This window comes from Clupea harengus, chromosome 3 (assembly GCF_900700415.2).
Source record: "Clupea harengus chromosome 3, Ch_v2.0.2, whole genome shotgun sequence".
Lineage (NCBI taxonomy): Eukaryota > Metazoa > Chordata > Actinopteri > Clupeiformes > Clupeidae > Clupea > Clupea harengus.
In genome coordinates, this window is record NC_045154.1 from 30178036 (window position 1) to 30202639 (window position 24604).

Here is a 24604-nt window from a genome sequence, read left to right on the forward strand (position 1 = left end):
TTAAAGCCTGAGAATGATGCTTTGTTATCAGTTGAACTGTCCTCATGACCTTTGTTTTCTTTGCTTCAGGCATGTTTGTTTTTGTGTGAGACAGGTATCTGCTCTGAAGAGATACCAGTTTGTGGTAAGCCATCTCTTCCTCTCTTTCTTATCTGGATTTGGGTCTCTATCTTAGATGAGCATACTGTACATGAGACACTGAAACTGGCCTTGTGGAGTGGGGTGAAGTCTTATTTTATACTTAAGACTTCATCCTCATTTAAATTGAACTTGAATTGTGTTTTATTGGGTGTCGGCTTTGGATCTACCTTGTGTTTGCTGGTCAATTTGGATGGCAAGATAGAAATGGCTTGTTACCTACACACACGAAAAAAAGAAAACATTTATATATTCATACATACACACACACACACACACAGACACACGCACACTCCCACACACCATTTGTGACCCCAACTGCCTTCACACTTTCCGCTGTCATGCGGTGGAGTGGGAGTCAGGTTGTCACAGGTCCGTGACACCATCCTAACATCTCTGTCCATCCTTGCTCTCCATCTCCTCCGTCGACCCGCTCCTCCCTCCATCCTTCAGTCATGCTGGGCCAGCCACTCACTGGCTCCACTAGCGCACCCGCTCCTGCTTGAGTTGTCACCCTTGATGGATGCAGCGCCGCGCAGGGGAGGTCCAGTCCTCACTGCTCCTGTCAGCACGACACACAGCAACAAGCTGTTGGGTCTCGCCCTCTCTCCCTCTCTATCTCTCTCTCTCTCTCTCTCGCTCTCTCTCTCTCCCTCTCCCCTCCTGTCCGGCGCTCATCCCCCTCGATGGGTGACCAGCGGAGCGGAGGCTCTGTCACCGCCTGACCCCAGGTGATGGAGCCGAGGCTCTGTCACATTCAGTCACATGGCAGCACAGTCCGGCCCCACTGTCTGCTGCTGCTGCTGCTGCGCCCGGGCCTGAGTCTGTGTCTGAGGTGAAAGCCCGTAGGGCCCAGCAGCAGTGATGAGAGAGAGAGAGAGAGAGAAGGAGAGAGAGAGAGAGAGAGAGAGAGAGAGAGAGAGAGAAAGGGAGAGAGAGAGAGGGAGAGGGAGAGAGAAAGGGAGAGAGAGAGAGAGGGAGAGGGAGAGAGAAAGGGAGAGAGAGAGAGAGAGAGGGAGAGAGAGAGGGAGAGAGAAAGGGAGAGAGAGAGAGAGAGAGAGAGAGGGAGAGAGAAAGGGAGAGAGAGAGAGGGAGAGAGAGAGAGGGAGAGAGAAAGGGAGAGAGAGAGGGAGAGAGAGAGAGGGAGAGGGAGAGAGAGAGAGAGAAGGAAAGAAAGAAAGAATGAATGAATGAAAGAACGAAGAATAAAGGAAAGAAGGGATGAATTAGCCTTTTTAAAGAGTGAGAAAAAGAAAGAGGACAGAGCTGAGAGAGTTCAGGCTAGAGGTGTCCAGTCTGGCATTCCTGTGTTAGAGAGGAATCTCAGAGAATTAAAGACACTGCCAGGTGTGTGTCACATCCGTCACAAGTCATTAATGTTGTCCTACCGTAATCGCTACACTGACAGTACTAGTTATAGCCTCTGTTCCTATGTTATGAAATTAGTGTTATTCATTCTGAATGTTTTATATTTAATGGGAGTGTGAAGGACCGGACGGTCACCCCACGTTGTTTGGGGATGTGGCAACTGGACTGGGTGGTGCGGTGCGGAAGAACAGGGCAGGAGATGATGGTTTTCATATAAAAATATATATATATTTATTTACACGGGGACTAACCCCAACAGTGCCCTCAAAATAAACAAACAAAACCATTCAGGCCGTACCGCCCGGAACTTAAGTGCGTGGCACCCTGGGCACCTGCTTGGCCGATTAGGCCCAAGTACCGGCACCTGCTCAAGGCCCAAGCCAGGCCCCCAAACTAGGCCCAGGCACTAAGTCCGAAGCTAAGTACATAGCTAGCCACCAAAATAAACACATGAACTTAACACATCACAAGGCACACAGACAAGGCACAGAAACAAGGCACACAGAACAAGCACAAAGGAACAGGCATAAAACAGGGCCAACGCTGTCCACACATCTAGACAGAAAACACATACACCTTCTAAAAACAGGGAAGTGTTTTACCCTACTACCTCTCATCATTCCTCTCCGCTGCCTCTCTGTTGTGTGTCTCTCAGCCTGCCTCCCTCTTGCAAATGAGGCACCTCTTAAATAGGACACAGCCACGTTGGCTTAATTAACTCCCACATTGGCATCAGGTGAGCCCAGCCCCAACCATTATGGGGTGGAGTCCAAAAGTCTTAGGGCACCATGTTTTTTTTTGCCACGGTGAGGAGGGGGAGAATTCACCTTCTCACATTTCCCTCCCCTTCTGGAGTCTCGCCACCCAGTGGCGGGACAAGCCGGCCCAACTGCTCTGCGCCGCTGCGGGGTGGATCCTCCTCCGGCGCTGTTCCTGGCTGGCCCCAGGTAGGCCATCTCCTGCCGGTGCTGGTCTTCTGCTCCCCTTCACCTCCAGTGTCTCGGTCAGCGTCACATCCCACCACTGCCACCAAATGTGAGGGACCGCTCGGTCACCCCACGTTATGGGGATGTGGCGACTAGAGATAGTGGTGGAGAGGAACAAACCACGGGGCACGGAATGACAGTTCTTGTAGAAAAATATATATATTTGTATTTATTGGCTCCAGCACCAAACATATGTACAAAAACAAACAAACATAAATCAGCACTTAAACCGTACTCGCAACTAGCTTACTAGTTTTAACTGCAAAATAACCGTATTCACCAAGTATTCCAACAGCATTTCAACTCGCATGTACTTCACCTTCCATCCAGTAAGCACTCCTCACACCCACCGGTCTAATCCACTTCTGGAATACATCCTTGAGGCGTGTGTACAGCTCTCGTGGGGTTTCTCCGGGCCTGACGTCAGGTTCCCGGAACCTCCTCCGATACACCTCCTCATTGATTTCATACTTCAACAGGATGGCTTCTTTCACCCTGTCGTACTCCATGGCATGATTGATGTCCATCGCCACATAGGCACTGCGGGCTTTCCCCGTCAGGTATGGCACCAGAAACACTGCCCAGTCTTCCCTGGGCCAGCGATAGGCCGTTCCCAGCCGCTCAAAAGTGGTCAGATATTGCTCTATATCGTCCCCCGCTTCTAGCCTGGGAATGGCTCTTTTAGTCCAGGCCATCGGTGTGGCTGCTGCTGCCGCTGGTGCTGCTGCCGCTGGTGCTGCTGCTGCTGCTGCTGCTGCTGCTGCTGCTGCCGCTGGTGCTGCTGCTGCTGCTGCTGCTGCCGGTGCCGGTGCAGGTGCATGCTGAGGCCTCGGTGGAGATGAAGGCGGGCTCACCGGTGGTGACCACCGTTCGCTCCTCTTCCCTTCCTCAAAGTCCTCCCGGAACTGATTTAACTGGAGCTGGACACTCCTCCAGCGCTGCTCCTGTTTGAACGAGTCCTTCTCCTGATTCTTCAGGGTTTGCTCCAGTAGCTGCCGCAATCCAGCTAGGTCTGACCCCTCTGTAAGTCCCCCAGCCACCTCGGCTCTGGCACCAGTCTCCGTCTGGTTTTCCTCCGGCTGCTCGACCTCCTCCAGGTCATCTCTGGCTAGCCGTCGGTATGCCATTGTCCGTCGTGGCGGGGTTGGCTTTCGTCCTCTCTTCCCCAGTGTCTCGGTTGGCGCACAATCCCACCGCTGCCACCAAATGTGAAGGACCGGACGGTCACCCCACGTTGTTTGGGGATGTGGCAACTGGACTGGGTGGTGCGGTGCGGAAGAACAGGGCAGGAGATGATGGTTTTCATATAAAAATATATATATATTTATTTACACGGGGACTAACCCCAACAGTGCCCTCAAAATAAACAGACAAAACCATTCAGGCCGTACCGCCCGGAACTTAAGTGCGTGGCACCCTGGGCACCTGCTTGGCCGATTAGGCCCAAGTACCGGCACCTGCTCAAGGCCCAAGCCAGGCCCCCAAACTAGGCCCAGGCACTAAGTCCGAAGCTAAGTACATAGCTAGCCACCAAAATAAACACATGAACTTAACACATCACAAGGCACACAGACAAGGCACAGAAACAAGGCACACAGAACAAGCACAAAGGAACAGGCATAAAACAGGGCCAACGCTGTCCACACATCTAGACAGAAAACACATACACCTTCTAAAAACAGGGAAGTGTTTTACCCTACTACCTCTCATCATTCCTCTCCGCTGCCTCTCTGTTGTGTGTCTCTCAGCCTGCCTCCCTCTTGCAAATGAGGCACCTCTTAAATAGGACACAGCCACGTTGGCTTAATTAACTCCCACATTGGCATCAGGTGAGCCCAGCCCCAACCATTATGGGGTGGAGTCCAAAAGTCTTAGGGCACCATGTTTTTTTTTGCCACGGTGAGGAGGGGGAGAATTCACCTTCTCACAGGGAGTTCTGTGAGTCCACTGACAATATGCATTATTTCACACAGCAATACAAAAGTAATGTAGGCTACTTTTCATAATATGTGCATTATATAACCCAACAACTCATGTCTTCAACAGCTTGCCTCTTGTGTTCTCTTCTATCACGCATCACTACAAATGGATTACAAAGCATACATCACAGGATCACTCAGTAGTCATGGACCTTTAAACACCCTGCAGATTTAGACTGACTGGAACAGAGATTCTCTAGCCTTTCCATTTATTAAGAATATATGTAATTAATTTTACGTTAACTATCTCTGAATGTTTAAGCAAAAAGCGGAGTTCAAATGTTTACCCTTCAAATCCTCTTAAGTCGACTACTTAACTAACGACACCATAGCTGCTTCTTTCTGTCTGGGATTATTATTTTTGGTTACTCACTGTCTATTTTCCCATTGTACATCCTGTGCTGTGTAATTCCAGTGTAATTAGTTATGTAAATGTTCCGGCAAAGCACTGTAATTACAAAGTGTCACATTGTGCTTACTGCACTTCGGATGATTGTTAACTCTCAGCCACACAAACACGACGACTCCGTGTTTTGGGGGCATTTGAGCGTATTTACTGTACACAAAAGCGTTTCCACAGGCACAGTAATTTGGGAATTATGAAGAGAGAAACCAATGGCAATAGAAAAGCAGTCAACCTGTGAACGATGTAAACAGTGCAGTGAAGAAGTGCTTGGATTTCCACTGGTATTTTGTGTGTTTTTGTTCATGTTCACGTTCAGTCTCTGATGGCTTGTGCTGGAATGTTGGCATACATTGTTGTGGCAGGCAAGTGTTACTCAATATGAGGTCACTCCGAGTCACGCTGTGTGTGAGTGTGTGTGTGAGTGTGTGTGTGTGTGTGTGAGTGAGTGTGTGTGCGTGAGTGTGTGTGTGTTTGGGACGTCATGTAGAGCCACCAGGAAAGGCACTGGTGCCCTGTGTGGCATGACCTTGTGTGTGTGGAGGTCACAGTGGGGCGGCAGCAGCACCAGCTGAGCCTCCATCAGGTCAGGGGTGTGTTTCCCCAGGCACACTCACTCTGCGTGTGTGTGTGTGTTTCTCTGTGTGTGTGTGTGTGTGTGTGTGTGTGTGTGTGTTTCTCTGTGTGTGTGTGTGTGTGTGTCTGTGTGTGTTTCTCTGTGTGTGTGTGTGTGTGTGTGTGTGTGTGAGAGAGAGAGAGAGAGAGAAATCATGTGGCAAAGTCATCTGTTCACTGATAAGGTGACCAACAACCCTTTGGGCTTTCAGAAGTAGGGGGGGGGGGGGGGGGGGCACGCTTCCTGTACATACACTCAAACACATTTCCTGTACAGTCACAAGTCACACGCATTTACTCATACTTATTACACAAGCACACATACTTACTCACTAATGAAAGACACACACACACACACACACATACAACATACACATACACACACCCACACACATACACACACACATACAACATACCATTCGTTTTGCGTATCTCTGATGACCAACTGCCTTTGTGTTCATCTTCTTACTCCAATGACTTGCCTTACTCAAATGCAAATGTGTGTGTATGTGCATATGTGTGTCTGTGTGTGTGTGTTTGTGAGTGTGTGTGTGTGTGTCTTTGTGGATGTGTTTGGTGGCACAAGTGGGGGGGTCAGCACTTGCATGTTTTTGCGATCTACGTCGGCTCGCTCTTTGATGGAGCAGGTGAGCGGTGTTAGCGTCTCGTCCCGGCCCCTCCCGTTAGCATTAGCGCTAATGACGGGTGCGGCGTGGCGCAGTGCAAATGGGGAAGCAGGCGCCGGGGATTGAGGATGGAGCTGGGTGGGGGGGGGCCCGGCTCTCAGCCCTAATCATCCCAGTAGGGGGCCACAGCTCCCGGAGGATGCGCTCCTGTCATTACGCTCACGCTCAAACACCGGCCCATTTAAATGTCAGGCCTGATGGGCCCGCTCCTCCCGCAGACAGAGAGAGAGGGAGAGAGAGAGAGGGAGAGAGAGAGAGGGGGAGAGAGAGGGAGAGAGAGAGAGAGAGGGAGGGAGAGAACGGGAGATGCTACCTCTAAAGAGTGTGGGTAGAGAAGGAGGAGGGGAGGGGGGGGGGGGGGGGGGGGGGGGTGAAAAAATCCATCTGATCTGATGAGCAGAAATTACCTTTTAATTAGCCAATTCTTTAGGCGTCTGTAATTGTTTTGGTCACACAACAAACGTGAGGCCTGTAATTTTGTGGAAAAGCTATTTTCCAGGGTTGAGAAAAAAAAGCGATGTGAGGATAGTGAGTAGATTTGAGGGAGGAGGTGGGGGTGGGCACAATTACGTATGTCAGACCCTAACCCTGTGTCATTATGAGCATGGAAGGGATAGTGTTGGCAGTGTGTCAGTGTACATGCTATTGCAAAGACGCTAAAACACAAATCATAAACACCTATCCGAGAGAAATTAGCTGTGAACAGCCTAAATGACTGGGTTTGTGAGACGTACTGTCCTATGTTCCCAAAACATGCTTTGACTTACAGTTATGCTCAACGCGTAAACTTCTCACTTGACTGAGTGTACGTGGGCTCCTTCTTTCTTGCTTGCTTTACTACGTGAACATGGCGTAATGAGCGAAAGTTTTTTTCTGAGTGTAGTGAGATCACAGTTTATACGTTCTGAGATGCAATGGCAAGTCACTTTTTAGTTGAACACATTAGTGTTAGTGTTAGTGTTAGTAGTAGTGTCTGTTATGGTTGCCAGTCCTACCACTGCTATGGTCCTTCAACAACACTTGAGCACAGAGGACACAGCATTTGAGTCTTTTAACTTTGACTTTTGATTCCATTTCCACATTTTATCCTTTTTTTAATCATATAGTTTTGACCACAACTGACCTGCATTATTATCAGCCATTACTGTTTAATTAAGCTGGGTCTCTTACCACAGAGGCTTTGACATCCACTGAAATAGAGGCTTCACAGCAGCTGAACTTTACTTTACTTATATTGGGCATCACATAGAGGACATGACATAGAGGACATGACATCACATAGAGGACATGACATAGAGGACATGACATCACATAGAGGACATCACATAGATGACATCACATCACATAGAGGACATGACATCACATAGAGGACATGACATAGAGGACATGACATCACATAGAGGACATGACATAGAGGACATGACATCACATAGAGGACATGACATCACATAGAGGACATCACATCACATAGAGGACATGACATAGAGGACATGACATCACATAGAGGACATGACATCACATAGAGGACATGACATCACAACATCACATAGAGGACATGACATCACATAGAGGACATGACATAGAGGACATGACATAGAGGACATGACATCACATAGAGGACATGACATAGAGGACATGACATCACATAGACATCACATAGAGGACATGACATCACATAGAGGACATGACATCTCATAGAGGCCACGCACAAGTCTGAAGGTGAGGACAGATGGTGCAGGCCTCAGATCAGACTGGATGGATTGCTTTTGCTGCCTTACTGAACAGAGTTTGTCAGTGAGTTTCACCATATTGGGAAATGACTCCTGTCCATTTACAGACACCTGTCACTCTGCACCCAGACACACTCACATTCATCAGTCATCAATCATCATTGGTCCTCTGGGAAAATCACAGACACAAGACACAGTCACATACACATGTGCACACACACACACACACACACACACACACACACATGTACACACAAACACAAAGGTATGTGGTACGTGTATGCACGTGCGCACACACGCACGCACGCACGCACGCACGCACGCACGCACGCACGCACGCACGCACGCACGCACGCACGCACGCACTCACGCACTCACACACACACACACACACACACACACACACACACACACACACACACACACACACACACACACACACACACACACACACACACACACACACACACACACACACACACACATTGCATACATGCACAGATATATTTGCCCGGGGAGGATGCTGACATTTTCCTCAAGAATTTCCCTGAAGATAAAATCATAGACAGCAATCCCTCTCACCCACACCCAGCTTCCTCCACCTCTAGCTGGTTCCACATTTTGAAATTGAAACAGTTCATTGTAGAATTTTTAACTCACTTGAGAGTACTGTTTTCCCATGTATATCCAAATGCAGGATGCATACATCCACGTTTCATCAAATGTTTATAGCAGAGCAGGTATGAGGTTGAAATACATTGTTATGTGGTCCATTAAACCAGAGGACTGCTGCAGCAATGCAGTAATCTATATACCTTGCTAAGTCTCATAGGGGCGGAATCCAGCAGGATGGCAAGGCACTCTCTCTGACCAGTCCCATAATGTGTGATGGAGTGCTGTTTCCCTCTAGTGGCGAGTTGATAGAACACCACAGGCAAGTGTCACCATGTTGACCCCTGTGTCTCCAGTCAGTGCTGCTCTCTGCTGCTGCTTCTGGCTCCAGGCTTCACGCATATGGGCCGCCTCTAATGAGCAGTCTGGCCATCAGAGCGGTTGACCCCCCCCACCCCCACCCCCACCCCACCCCACCCCAGTGCGGCTCTGAACACACCCCCCACCCCACCCCACCCCACCCCGCATGTGTTTGAGTGAGGGATGCTGGGAGCTGGGCTTGGCGTGACGGGGTTACAGTGGCTGTCAGTGTCAGTCAAATGAGCAGTCGCTGACGGACTGGGCAAACTCTGCTTCAGGGCCCGGCGTGGAGGCTCACAATGTGGCCGTGGTCCCTCTGTATGTCTCTTTCACTCTCTCTTTTTCTCTCTCTTTCTCTCTCTTTCTCTCTCTTTCTCTCTCAGTCTGTCTCTGTTGCCCAGAGGTGCATCTGTGCAGCGCATCTGTGCCATGCTAACATGGGTGGGCGCAGTCGGTATATTCTCCAGCAGTCCTGTGGGCCAAACATGTTTATGTACACAAATGAAAATTCTCACTGGTGCCTAACTCATGTCTGCGCAAACCAAACTCTGGTTTTCATGCTACCATACTACCATTCGAAACAAAATCTGGATGACAACCATTATTAACATTATCATAGTGTCTTCATCCTTATTTGATTTTAAAGACATTGGAATGCTTTGTTTCCAATTCAATTCAATTCAATTCAATTCAATTCAATTCAATTTTATTTATATAGCGCCATAACAATACAATTGTCTCTAGGCGCTTTACAGAGCCCAGAGCCTGAACCCCCTTAGTGCAAGCACATTGGCAACACGGGCAAGAAAAAACTCCCTGTTAGTCAGGAAGGAACCTTAAGCAGAACCACGGCACATAAGGGGGGACCCATCTGCTTGAGGTCGGCCGGGTGGAGATAGGGAGGGGGGATGGGGAGGGTTGTGTGGCAGAAGGGGATGGGAAACAACAGGTGTTGTACATATCCTGCATTTGGTAGGTGTACATAATATATATACAGACATCCGGTGGTAAATACATGATACAAACAAGACCAGTTTAGTGGGTATACACTGTGCTCAAAGGTTTGCTGTTACAGGGGTAAGGGGAGTAGGAGCAGAGAAACATGTTGATGGTGGCAATAATATATATTGTATATAAATGCTAGCATAGGGTATGAGGTAGAGTAAGTGTACGGCAGTGCGGTGGCGGTTGGCGGTGGGTGCAGTGGGCCGAGGGTTTCTACGGGTAGAAACTTTAGAAGTTTTCTATCATCTAGCTAAGCGAAAGGGCTGAAAAGACTGTGAGTCGAAGCTGCAGTGTTGGTCATGGTGTGAGGTGGTGGAGCCCTCCCCTCATGCAGTCTCATATCTTCCCTGACACAGATGGGCCATCAGACCAGAGAGAATTCCGAGAAAAGAGAGGGGGAACCTTCAGCGGAGTCAGCAGGGCTACGCGTGGCCAGTGCTTCCCACTGGGGAGATCAACGAGGTCAGTGATGTGTCCTGGAAGCTTGGAGAATCCTATCTTTCAAAAAGGGGCTAATTGTCATTGTGACAAAAATGCAGTGGCGTTTCTCCAATCACCTTCAATTCATCACAAGCTGGAATCTCTCTCTGAATGAGTAATGCCCATTCTCCCAGTTAATTTAATGCAACTTAACCTGTTCTTTTTTATATCTGCGTCTCCCCAGGGTGTAATCTGGCCACTAGAAGGTGCTCTTGTTCCTTGCAGCCTGCCATTCCCTTTCAGTGACACCAGGGGGCGTCAGAGCTTCACGCCACTGAGGCTGGCGGTCCTGAGGAATGGCCAGTGTGGTGACCGCACCATGGCCACGTCTGTCACCCTTCCAAACATCACAAGCAGCCGGATGAGATCACAGTAAGCAAAACAACCAGAGGAAGTAATTTGATTGGCTGTTGAGCTCAGATATCAACAACTCAACAAGTTTTCCGAGTGATCAAACAGTTCTTTGTGAGGCCCGCAAACATTCATATGTGAAGAAATACCATAAAGAAACAACACAGTTAGTATAATAATGTTTTTTTGCCAAAGTAGACTAATTCTGTGTTCCTGGACAGAAAGGTACCACCCATCAACACCTTAGCTGATAGCTTTGAAGCTAACGCCACCGCTCCAGAGAGACTCAACAGTAGAATTTTCAGTTTTCATTTTTCATTTGCGCCTGCTAATGAGGTCCACTGGTGGGGAGACTGCCAGTGTTGCAGTTTTCATTTCACCTCATCGAGGAAGTGTGACCTACGAGATGAGCCATTTGTATTGTTTCAGAGATATATTCCTCAGGTTTATTCATTTCCGAGAAATTCTATTTAAATAAATGACTGGGAATGCAAATAAGGCTGTGTACATATAAGTTGTTCCATGGGTCAAAGGCCTGGACTGCGCCGTGACAAGTAAGATAAATTGTTAATTGCAGCAGTTCATCTTCAGAATTAGAAGACGATTCAGTCAAAAATGTGCATGTTGATCAGACATCATAATATCTGCATTATTCTTTCCTTACATGCTCAACTGCAGCCCTTATTCACTTTGCAGAATGGCCAAGAGTCAGGGATCCTGTGAAGGCAACACAGACGATCAGAACATTGAGTTTCAGGAGTTTCTCAATAGGTAACAATACGTAACATGATTATAACAGATGCATGGATCAAACAACAACAAACAACAAATAATATGAGCTTGTGTGTATATCGCATGGGCCGCAAACCCTGAATATTACTGGGAAAACCTGTATTTCAAAAACCTCAGTAGTCCCATAGATTCAGAGAAAACTGTTCAGATCTAGTTGGATCAAGTCAATTCCACCTTTTAAAAGAAACCCCCACATAAAGTGTTTGAGGTGTTGGGAAGGGAAGTTAGAGCCTGTGTCCTCTGCTCTCTCCTGAGGTGCACGGAGCGTCTGAACCTGCCCTCCGCTGCTCAGAGGCTCTTTGATGAGCACGGCAAGGAGGCTTTCCTACTCACAGGACTGCAGAGAGACCAGCTGGTATAAAAAAAACGAATTTCATTCAAAATCCCTCAATGTGGCCTCTGTTATGCTCTAGGTTTTTTCCTGTTAAAAGGGAGTCTTCCTTGTCACCGCCGCCTGTGTGCTTACACTAGCTATGCAAGGCATTTAAGCACCTTGAGACCATGTCAATTGGTAATTGTGCTTTATAAATGATTGCATGAAATGATTTGCACTGCATTGAAAATTGCATTGAATTGAAGTATAATCATTTCTGTGCTGTGCAATATGCACGTGCAGTATTATGGTAAGTGCCGTTGTGGTGGCCCTCCTTCCGCCACGCCCATGAGTGTAGCGGTGGCCTGTCTGTGCTGCAGGTGTATGTGACGTGTGGGGAGCAGTGGGTGAGCCCCCAACACCGACAGTCGGACGCCCTCAGACGCCTCACGGTGTTCAGGCTGGAGCAGGACGTGGCCCGCATACGCCACTACTGCGCCCTGAGGAGCCTCCATGGTATGCAGTGAATTATATTCTCCCAAACTCTGATGAGATGTTTATCAGTTAGTGTAGTTTTAACTTCTCTCACTCTGGCTTTGTCTCTCTTTTTCTCTCTCTCTCTCTCTCTCTCTCTCTCTATCTGTCTGTCTCTTTCTCTCTCTCGCTCTCGCTCTTTGTCTGTCTGTCTGACTCTCTCTCTCCCTCTTTCTCTCTCTCTCTCTCTCTCTCTCTCTCTCTCTCTCTGTGTGTCAGACCTTGTCCTTGATGTTGAAGGACATCCACAGGAGGGCTCTGCTCTTCTTGTCAGGCCTTACTGTGTCGAGCCTGAAGATATAACCTCTGAGGAGAGTCAAGGCCCTCCAGACCCAAAGGCCCGCTGTGACCTCTCAAACGCCCGCCTGTAAGTCATTATCACTGATCATGGATTCCCATCCATGGAGTCCACTAACCGCTAACCTCCATCCCCAGGGCAACCTCTTTTATAGCCCTTCATCACTGGAGGCAGAGTTTAGTGTACGGCTGATAGGATTATTAAATTGGCCAAGAGATGAGTGGTGAAAGTAGTAGCTGATTTCTGTCCTTCAGGGGAGACGCACATTCAAGAGCTCACCAGAGAGCTGATGAGCAGACGACCAAACACCAATATCCATGGCAACAGAGCTCCAAGGCGTCCTCAGATGAGGAGGATGAATGTACTAATGGAGATAACTCTGTCAAAAAAGACAAAAGCAGGTCAGTTTTGTCGTTAGAGAGAATATTGTCCCATTTGTTGAGAACAGCAAACCTCTAGTCATTCATTTCAACGATTTATTGTGGCGGGTTTCTTTTGGAGGAGAACAACATGTGTGAAGATTGTCTGTCATCTCAACACATCCATTCAACACATTATGTCACTATCAATCAAATCAAACTTTATTTATACTGCGCATTTCATACCAAGAGGCAACACAATGCGCTTCACAGAAGGAACACTTATGTTTGACACAAATTTGTGAGGGAAGCAAAAACCATAGAATGTGAAGTGCACCACCAATGCTACTTTTAAAAAGTCCTTGTCCTCTGCAGGCCAGGAGCGCACAGGCAGCAGTTTGAGTGGACCGAGGGGCAGCTGGTGAGCTGCTGGAGCCCCTGGCTGGCCGTGGGCGTGAGGGCCAGGGAGGGGGGGTCTGCTGACCACACGGGCTCCCCCATGCAGCTGATGCCCAGGAACCCATCAGATCCTCAGCAGCTCTGGGTCTGCCGAGAGGGAGAGAGGTGGGGCTCAGACGTGACTTTCACTCCCTTTAAACTGCAGTTGTGATGGGAATCGAAACCCAAAAGAAGTTTACTCTTATGGTAAATGTGTATTTTTAAAAAGTTGTTTTTTAGTTAAGTGAGTTTTATGTGCATGTCACTTCACACATACAGGACACTACACCTACAAGCAGACCCAAGCTTGGTCCTGTCCGTGTCCATATCCCAAACCACTCATGTGCATCGGCCTGCTACCACACCTACAGGCTGGCCTCTAACTCTACAGGTGAGCCACATATTCACACATTCATGGCCACCAAAGGCATTGCGCACACACACACACAAACACACACACACACACACACAAACAGTATATTCACTTCCACAGACGCACAGTAATTCTCTGAACGGATGTTCCACTGTTGATATGTTCTCAGAAGCACAAGCCCCATAGCTCTGCTGTAGCTCATCAGAGGTGGCGCTGGCTGCCAGAGCAGAGGGTCCTGTGTGCTTTCTACACAGACACGCTGGAGCAGGAGCTGACGGCAGCCCGCCTGGCCTCGGTGTGCACCGCCTGCGTGTGTCCACACCCTCTGCAGCAGCAGGTACGACCGACCGCAGGCTCATCCCACAAGGCCACGGCTCAGCCTCTCACACCGTCACACCGTCACGTCATTGCACAGTTTACCGCACTACAGTTATCCTGTTGTAAATGTGATAGATTCAATAAAGCCTTTGACATTTTCTTTGGCATCTTGTGCATGAAATTGATTGGTCCGTGCCTTTCACTTATGACTATCGCCATGAGTATCTTAGTCATAAATGTCATGGAATGATTTATCATTCTTAGATCTCCAGTATTATGGTGTTATGAAATGTGCTTCTCTGTCAGGGATACTACGTCTGCAGCCCGAGAGAGAGGCAGAGGACGGAGGTGTGTGTCAGCTGTGCCACAGAGCTAAGAGGGAAGGTCCACTTAAAGAGGCTCCCCCTAAACTCCACCTTCCGCTGCGCCACAGCCAATCAGAATCCTCAGCTCAACCTCAGGGGGCCATTCAGGAACCTGAGTGTGTGTGAGGTCAGAGTTCATGTCACCACCTCAGGGAAACAAATGACTACACGCTCTCACCACAGCATTGTTTGTGTAGAACATTAGTAGCCTCATAAATCCACTCCAATATACATCCTACTAGCCTGGAACACTTTTATTTACCTGAAATGCAACCCTGTCTGTGGATCCGTATTGTAAAGCTATTCTTGCCTGTCTCTTGACAAAGATATGAATATTTAAATGAAGGGGGTTGTAACAACTCTATATGTTGTCCATATGGAGGTCCTCTCAATGCCTTATTTTCCTGTGGGTGTTTTGTTTTGTTTACGTCTGTATAAGTATACAGTATGTGTGTGTGTGTGTGTGTGTGTGTGTGTGTGTGTGTGTGTGTGTGTGTGTGTGTGTGTGTGTGTGTGTGTGTGTGTGTGTGTGTGTGTGTGTGTGTGTGTGTGCAAGCATGCACCCGTATGTGAGCGTATGAGTAAATCTCCAGCTGTGGTGTGCATTGTCAGACGGACCTCAGCACTGAGGCGGCAGGCGTGACTCTGCGCCGTCTAGAGGAGCGCCTGGGACATCTGAGGAGGGAAGGCTCAGGGCAGACGCAGTCCCCGGGGGCCAGCAGCTTGGGCGGCACGCAGCCGCCTGTGAAAGTCCTGGCCCACAGGAATGGGCAGAGCCGAGAGGAAGCCCAGCTGATCACAGCAGCTACCATGCCCCTGGTGATAAACATGGATACACACACACACACACACACACACACACACACACACACACACACACACACACACACACACATATCTATATACATACATGCATAACAATACAATAAACCCCAAGGTTTTCCTTGCCAGAAAGCACAGAGTCTTTGCCTGCAAATTAATTTCATTATATACAGCACACAAGGGAATTAAATAAACTGTGTAATATTTTGATATGTATGTATGTGTTTACGGATGCCTGTGTGTCTGTGTCTGTGTGTGTGTCTGTGTATGTGTGTACGCGCGTGTGTGTGTGTGTGCGTGTGTGCATGTGCGTGTGTTCTTGTTAAATTATAATTGTTATGATCTCCCTCCCCATTGGCAGCTGCTGGCAGAGGGCACCAGGCGGCTGGGTCTTCAGCGGGCCGCCAAGCACCTCTACGCAGCCGACGGCACCCGCTTCCTCACCATCCAGCAGCTCAAGGCCTGGGCCCTCAACCAGAGCCTGCGGGAGCACCACCCCCTCAAAGACACGGACACCAAACTCGACATTCACATGACAGATGCCACCACCTCTGGAGGTACAGTAAACAGATCCTCTCCATGACTTAAAAAAAACCGCTGGACTTGGTAAAGCCTTGAGAATCTTTCATATTTATACGTTAATTAACACACATCAGTCTGGCCTCTTACTGACCTCCAGAGCCAGGCGTAGAGGGTGAGCTGGACCCTGCTGAGGCCCAAGCCCTTCCCCTGGTCACAGAGGCTGATGTGGACACAGTGGACCAGGCTCTGCTGGCTCTGGTCCTCAGAGAGCCCGTCCCCGTGTGGATGTCCTGTGGGGAGCCCTTTCGGCCGCCTGATGGTACTCACGCTCTCTTTGTGGTGTATCCATACTGTTTGCCAAATGCCATTCGTACATGCCAGGACATACTGGAAAAGATAACAAGTACCCTCTTACCAGTAGTGCCAACTGCAACTGGTTGGTCAAGTTAGGTACTGGGTTATTATGGTAAATTCAGTTGTATTAACAATAAGGTTGGTTATACTTTTATACAGCAACTTTTATACCTTAAAGATGTCTGTCAGAGTAAAGACAATGTCTGTTGTACATCTGAATACAATACATACTCTGAGTCAGATAACAAGACAGATCACATGTATAAAACATTAGGTAAGAACTGCCATATATCAAATGCTTTGCATTAGCAATTAGTTCTTGTTTATTGCAGTTGTCAAACTAATCGAGAGGCAAAGAGCGGCTCGCTGGATGAAGAAGGGGAAGCTGTGTGTGGACTTGGAGATCAGGAGGCACAAACTGAGGCAGCAGAAAGGTAAGATGCCACAGGACAATATAGGCCATATACCACTACTAGTACCGACATATTATTCATAATAATCACAATATATGTAAAAATAATAATATATATGCTAATAGTAATAGAATAATCATAATATTGGCTCTACACTGTATTTGCCCCATGCCTTCTCTGTATAAGCAGTGCTCAAATGCTCTCTGATTCCTCTCTATGATTACTTCACTCAACGCAGCCCGACTGCCACCCAGCCAAGACTCATCCAGCCTGATCTCCCAAACTATCCGAAGGGCCTCTGAAACAACAGCTGAGCTCAACTCCTCCGAGGTTCTCTTAGAATAAAACTGCTCTTCTTTTTTGCTGTTCACTGAAAGCCATGTTATTCTAACCTAACCATACAAGATCTTGGTGCTGTTCCCCCATGTTATTCTAACCTAGCCATGAATGATCTTGGTGCTGTTCCCTCATGTTTCTGTTCTCAAAGCAAACTGATCTTTTGGTTGTCTCAGACACACATCAGTGTGGAGGAGTCAGTGCTGGAGCGGGAATGTAGGGAAGATCTCCTTAAGGAGGGGTCAATAAGCGCTACACACAACCTCTACCATCAGCCCAAGGTCAAGAGGGTACTGGTGCACTGCAACGGCGGGGACATTACTCAATCGGTGTATGTCTGGGGCAGAACCATTGATGAGGTAACGCCTTGCATATGCCTCCAAGAGATGTGGAACCCACAATAATTAACGAGTTCACCTTTAAATGTAGAGTATGCCCATGCTTTTTCCTCTCTAATGCAAGGCCACGAGGTCTACAGTGGTTTAAAAGAGATAGAACGCATCAAATGAACACAAAGCAGTGGTATCATTTTTAGAATTCTATTTTTTATATATAATTCTAAAATGTTTTTTTTTTAGTTTTAGTTTTAGAATTAGCGTTCCTTAGAGGTACCACCCTCTTTCATGGGCTTTCGGTGCATCAAACATACTCAACCTCAAATGAACAAGCTATTTGTGGCTAGTGGATTCACCATGAGATCTCTCAGAAGTGGTGGGGAGAGAAGATATTTGATGTGATATCTAGGGAGACCAGACTGTGATTGTTTCCTGTGTGTCTGTGGGGTGACTGTACTGGAGTGATGAGGCTGTGTGTCTGTGGGGTGACTGTACTGGAGTGATGAGGCTGTGGGTTTATTGTACTGGAGTGATGAGGCTGTGTGACTGTGGGGTGACTGTACTGGAGTGATGAGGCTGTGTGTCTGTGGGGTGACTGTACTGGAGTGATGAGGCTGTGTGTCTGTGGGGTGACTGTACTGGAGTGATGAGGCTGTGTGACTCCTGCTCTCTTGTAGCTCCTGCACGGCAGCACTGAGAGGCTGGGGCTGCCGCGACCAGCCAGTGTGCTGTACTCCGCAGTGGGGGAGCCCGTTACCTCCTGGGCCCAGATCCAGAGGGACGCCCTCCTATGTGTGTCAGCAGGAGAGCCCTTCCTCACGCCTAAAGGTGAGTCCACCCTCTCCCCTCCTCTCCCAGACTCCCACTTACCCACTCAGGAGTCCAATGCTTACTTTACAACTGGCTGTGTTCATTTCTGAAGTAATTGTATCACATGGTTAAGCTAGTAATGGTAGCCTAGTAATAGTAATGGTATCACATGGTTAAGCTTTCACACAGATGCTTTGATATTGTTTGTTCTCCTGACTTTCTTCAGACTGTCGAGACAGAATAGAAGTGAAAGCCAGCTTTGCCCGAGCTATGAGGCATCATCGCCTTACTGCCAGCAGTATGGCAGTCGAACTGGAGGAATGACAAATCAGTGTAAGAGACCACAGTAGTTGAGCCACCAAGGAACTCCTAATGTCTATTATTATCCAATCAGGTAACCAGTGATTCAGCGGGGATTGAACTGTAAGATTTCCCATCCAAATCCAAATTCTTATGTTCTACGTTTGAGAAACATCAGAATCAGACTCATATTATGCCTCACTTGTGTGTTAGTCCTACGGTACTTGAATCCAGTGTTTGTAAACTGCATTTACCTGTGCAGCCCATAGAGGGCAGTGTGTTGTTATGAATAGAGTGCAACCGCTCATTCAGTATGTAGCATGATGGTGTTGAGGTGTTAAGATGGTTTATTTTTCCCTTTTTATCTCTGTTGTGCAAATAACTGGGGAACAATGAAGTCTGCATATTTAGTACCTCTGATACCAGTGTGAACTGAATTCAACCATCAAGCTGGTCCAATGGTTGCTGCTGAATTTTACTTTTGATTAACTCAATTAAGTATTTATGCATTTGTGCATCTCAAATTGTATTTAATCACCTTAAGACGTACCTCATTGCAGTGTTTGAAATGTGGTGTGATGTGTTGGAGGGTAGTCCTGTTCCTCTGGAAATGAAAGTGTGTCATGCCTGAAGTGTCTCCTCTGACCCGCCGGACGGAACATCTGTCCAGTGTTGAGAGGAGAGAGAGTGAAGTGGTCAGGTGCCATAGTTTCCTTTGTGAAAATGTTAAAATGTCAAAACTATGCAATGAATTATTTTTTGAATGATAAAATAAAATGATTTTGACTTTCCTCTGATTCATAGCTGAATTCACTTGCACACGTGTTCCATTATTTGTGTGGATGTGTGGGTGAAACCTGCTATGGTTTAGGCCTGAGGCTCTGTAAAGCACCTTGAAACAATTTCATGTCATTTCATTTCATTGGATTCAATTACATAGCATTCAATGTTTCTATTGTTGAAATACCAGGAAGCTGGCCTGCAGGCGGAGTTGTTATGTCATTCGATATGTTGATGGAGGGTTGTTGACAGTCCTTCATATGCGTCATTTACAGTAATGGGTAGGTGATTTGCACTCCACCGGGTTTAAGCCGGTAATGTGGCCTGTGTGGTAGATGCTATAACTGCAAAAGCTAATGATCACAGTCTGATTTACTGATGGTGTGCATTCTCAAACAAAAGGGTTGTTTTCAAAACAACATTACATTTGTAGAGATTCAGCACAGCTATTTCACCTTAATGCAAAATAAATTATGTCAAGAGAAGTGCAATGCTGTAGAGCAAAGAATCATTTGCCAATTATTTAAACCTGCAAACTGTTGGCGATCACCCTGGTTTTCAGTCTCTTTGCCCTGTTATCCTGTCTCTCTGGGGGATGAGGGAAATTCAATAAAAACCATCAATCAATCTCTGTAAACTCTCATTTTTAATTAGATGAAATAGACAGTCATTCTGTGCGAAGTTTGTGGGGAACGCTGGCAATCATTTTCATGCTCTTGGATTTGACTGAGGATTATGGTTTTCAGGGGGACCAGAAGTGTGATATTTACCGTTGGCTTTAGATAGGATTACACATTATAATCTGTCTATCAGTCTTATCATCCCTGATAATAAATATTTATAAATGATTTATGTGGAGATTGATTTCTTGTACAAATAATAAGGGGGGAGGACACATTACATGAGATGGCATCAAGTGACCGAACAAGACTTTTGGACTGAGGGTTTTAGATAGTTTCGTCACTTGTTGCTGTGCTTTGTCTATGTTTTCAGTGGTTTTAAAATCAGATGTTATGGTGGTATGAAATAAAAGTCTGTGTATGGATTAATTGATTGTTGTTTTTTTTGTTGGGGTAATTAAGTTTGTGGACAAGCCAAAAGACTCACCGTGGTTACATGGATTCGAATAACTGCCTTAGTCGGACTGAAATCGCATTATCCGTTTCATGTAAGCACCTTAGTCGGATCGTAGTCGGACCGCACATAGTCGGACTAACACCCCTGGATAACTCGATCCGATCCAGTTGATAGTTCGACTATTGCGGCATGTAACAGTGAATTGGATAAGGAACTGGACTTTGCGTCTTTGCGCATGCTCCCTCTCTCCCTGCCAGGTCGTGACCCGGAAGACGAAAGAGGGATAAGTTGTCTCAACTGTTCATACTAATGACACGGTTTTTTATGAATATCCTGCAGACTGTCTCACAAGCTTATTCTTGTTGATTATGAACAAACATAACAGAAGAGGTCCGAAGATATGAGCACCTTTACAACCCCTCCTTAAACACGTATAAGGACGTTCCACATTTTATTTGCTTAAAACAACAGCAGTACTGTCAAATCAGCTGTCACTCGGCTATTACCTGACCAAGGTTCCATGGCAATGTTCCGAAAGCCCATTTTTCCGACAGCCCGCTGTTCCGAAATTGTGAGTACAGCAACGTGAACCACTATAGCCCACATGCACATCCCAATGAATCACACAATCATAAACATATAAATGCCTTTATTTCACAAGCATTAACTTGAATTCAGAATATTATTATACACACATGCATTTGCATCGCGATGATACAAAAATATTTGTATGATTGCCAACGCATGCATGCTTTGTCAGTGCTTGACAAGATCTGCGTAATGTCCTGCGACAATCTGCCGGTGATTTCCTTCGCATGAGTGGTAGCCTACCCCATATTCAAAACCAGAGTAGGCTAAGTTAACAAATATTGCCTAGGAAAAGTTATATGCGTGATAGCCCGGTGAGCGTCTCCGCTCTGCTGTGCAAACGAAATGCTGTGTGTGTTTTGTGCCACTTAAAATATTTCTAAATTTTGCCAGGGGGACTATGTTTCGGAATATTGAGATTTCGGAATATCGGGCTTTCGGAACACTGGGCCATCTCCCCTGACCAATACCTGTCAAACTCGGTGATACTATTTTATCAAATATGATGAAATTTGGGTTTGAGTTTTGTTCGGTTATTTGGCGCTGCCCTCTAAAGACAGAGACGTGACAGGTGGATCGAGATATTTTCCCGTAAATACCTTTACCTAAATACCTTTATAGACAACATCGATCATACACTCCCATTGCACTCAAACAACCACACTCAAACGAGGAGATATTGTATCAATTAGCCTATTATGTATTGTATTAATTGCACAGAGTTCCAGTGGCGCATGCAGCCGTACGCACTGTGCGTACCTTCTGCTACGCGAGAAGAAAAAAAATATATCATGAACGCATATTTTTTACAATGGGGAAACTATAAAATCGGAGTACAGACAACTAATGCCCAGCGTTGACGATGCAGATACAGAGCTGGAAACAGCTAAATGAGTTACGCAGTGAACTTTATCAAGCCCTGGAAAGTTCGGCAAATTTCTACCCAAACATTCATTGCGTCCTGAAGGTCTTGTATCTATCTACGAAAAGACTGACTGGACTTGCTTTCATGAATATTCACACAGATTTGGAAATCGACAGCGAAGAAGTACTATAACAATTTGATGCAACTGGCAGAAGGGCAATGCGTAACCCATTATTTGCGCGCGTGTGTGAATGTGCGTGCGTTTCTCTCGCCTTTTATCTTTCACCTTTGAATAATGTAATTTATAAACACATCGGCCCGGCAGAAACAAACAAACAAACAAACAACCCAAGAGGCAACACGCATTTCTGGACCGATGAACAGACGCGATTCATGCTCAATCAACTGTTGTTGTTATTGGTAGTGGTGAAGAGGTCAAGCGGAAAGGGCTGTATCACCACTAGTTGTAATGAAAACAGCACCACCTATCGTATCGGATATGACATGCTTTCGGCCAATGATTCGATTTATTCACTGCCATGTATATTGGGATAATAGCACTTGGCCCAAAAGATAGCATAGTCCGACTAAGCAAAGATTCGAATTATACCATCATGTAAACACACTGACTGACACGGGTCTTTATGGGCAAATCCCTCATATGAGTTGCAGGGCGAGCATGGGTTTGAATGAGGACTGGAATGCTTTGAAATCCAAATAGTCTGCTTTGTACATGCCAATTTTAGCCTCAAAGCTACCAAACACAGCACAGAGGATGCATTCCGACTGTGTGTGAGAGGAGCGGGACTGGTTATAACAATGCTGTCCATATGGTAACTACACAGCTAGTTCACACCTACACCTGAACTCTCGAGCAAAGTACACACACACACACACACACACACACACACACACAGAGCCCAGCATCAACATGGCAGGACTCTGCCTAGCTGCCAGAAGCCCATTGGCTGAAGCTGATCGAGTGGTTGCCCTCTCGGTGGTGCGCTAATTAAGGCTAGCAACAGCAGCGGGAGCGCTGGCCTCCTGATCAGAAGAGGCCACTGAGTCCGCGGTGGACACAACCACCCACAGTCCCTCACCCCATCGCCAACGTAATTAACCTTGAATGCCGACTGCCACGCTTTCACTTCACAAATGTGGCCTGCTCTGTTTAGCCCAGGTGGACAACGTCTGATATCTAACATTTGAAAAGCCTGGGTTAATTGTGTAATACATGGGGGAAAGATTTCAATTTGTTTCCCTTCTTAGTGCTTCTAAGATGTTCCCTGTTGTAGGCAGCAATAGATGGAGGTGTGTATCGTGAAGCAATGAGGTCAAGGCCTGCCTCCAGAGACCACTGTGCATAAATCTTCTGATCTCACGCTGGTCGGTATTCCCCCCTGTATGAGTATAATTACTCCAGCAAAAGTAGGTAAACAGCACATTGCTGCTCAAGCCACAACAGTGCTGTGGCTCACTCAGTTGTTTCTATTCACTGGCATTTCAATGTGGTGGTTTATGTGGGTGCTTTTTGTGTTGTTGATATGACTGTGATACCTGAAGCATGAATCTCAGCTCCAACTACTTTGAACTGAGCATGTACAAAGCCAAGTGTGTTTCTTTCCATCTTCCCCTTCCTCTACATCGATATTCATAAAACCATTCTGAAAGATTGTGAGAGAGGAAAGGTACCATAAAACTGCATCGGTTGTCATCTTTTCTTTTTATTACAACTCCCAAGGAGTGTGTGAGTGTGTGTCTCGGATCGGACATCGGAGGCCATAATTCCTCTTTCGAGCCGCGGCCAGAGCCATCACGGAGACGAGGTGGGATGAATCGTGCCGCCCTGGTACAATCCCAGCAGCCCCAGCAGTAAATTTACTACCCTGAGTCTCCATCTGTGGCAGAATGGATGCATCTCGTCACACCAGGCATTATGGGAGTGCTGTGTGAGAGGTGCCTTGAGATTCATAAGGGTGTCCTTATACAGCGTTTCAGCGTTGTGTGCAAACACGTGACACGGGTAGTGCAGAACACCCAGAGAGATGACATTAAGAGATGACACTTCAAGGCAATTTTTGTGTTTGATATGCCGGGTAAGACATTTTTTTTAAATGTAGTCACTGGTAACAGGAACATCAAAATCCTCTTTCACTGAGTCTGTTTTTTTCTCTCTCTTCCTTTCTTCTTGATTTCTGTCGTGCCATCCTGGATGTACATAGCACCTCTAACCTCACACTTCTGATAAACCCCCTCTGACAACATCAATGATTAATGACAGGAGAAATAATTGAATCCGGATTGAGAGAGACAAGGGCCAGGAGATGACAGGCACCCGGGAGGTTGAGGCCTGAGTAACATCTTTACCGAGAGATGTGACATGCCCCCTCTTTTTCGCCCTCGTCTCTCGCTGCAATCGCTCTTCTGAGGCCGTCTGGGGGAAAAAGGTCTGTAATTCACCGCATCAGGACAAGGTGATGGCAAGGCCAGGGAGTCACGGATCAATACTTCATTTGCCGAGCGAGATTTTCCTCCCTTCACTGTATCTGCCTCATCGCATGCTCCAAACGGGAGTAGAATGGAAGCACGATTTCATAGATTGAAAAAAAAGAGAGAAAATCAGCAGAAGGTTTCTCATTTTCTAGAGACTCTGGAACATTAAAGATGACAAAACCTGCTTAAGAATTCTCACACAGCCTCTCCAGGTCACGGCCTGTATATGTTAATGTTCATGTTTTGCATTCAGAGTCTTTGTCTGTACCGTCTCTCTTTGAACTCTGGGAGCAGATATGTCGAAGAAAGTTGGCTCTAGGACTTACAGGGAGAATTCTACCATTACATTAGGAGTTAAAGAGCTGTGCCTCCTGAACTCTTTGCAAGTTGTGTGTGTGCGTGTGCA

At 46.9% G+C, this 24604-nt stretch overlaps 2 protein-coding genes across 2 annotated transcripts; both read left to right on the forward strand.

Moving 5' to 3' along the window:
• Positions 1–9314: 9314 nt before the first annotated feature.
• On the forward strand, positions 9315–15908 carry LOC105910346 (doublecortin domain-containing protein 1). The gene is made up of 14 exons (XM_031563588.2): positions 9315–9331; positions 10239–10344; positions 10547–10734; positions 11410–11484; positions 11761–11860; positions 12199–12334; positions 12572–12719; positions 12905–13051; positions 13385–13573; positions 13727–13838; positions 13990–14157; positions 14445–14630; positions 15116–15322; positions 15687–15908. Exons 1-14 carry the CDS (start codon positions 9315–9317, stop codon positions 15906–15908), a joined length of 2001 nt encoding a protein of 666 aa, XP_031419448.2.
• On the forward strand, positions 15895–17382 carry LOC122132816 (doublecortin domain-containing protein 1-like). Its single transcript, XM_042707452.1, has 4 exons — positions 15895–16166; positions 16534–16635; positions 16853–16944; positions 17127–17382. The coding sequence occupies exons 1-4, from the start codon at positions 16133–16135 to the stop codon at positions 17352–17354; spliced, it is 456 nt and encodes a 151-aa protein (XP_042563386.1). The 5' UTR covers positions 15895–16132; the 3' UTR covers positions 17355–17382.
• Positions 17383–24604: the final 7222 nt, after the last annotated feature.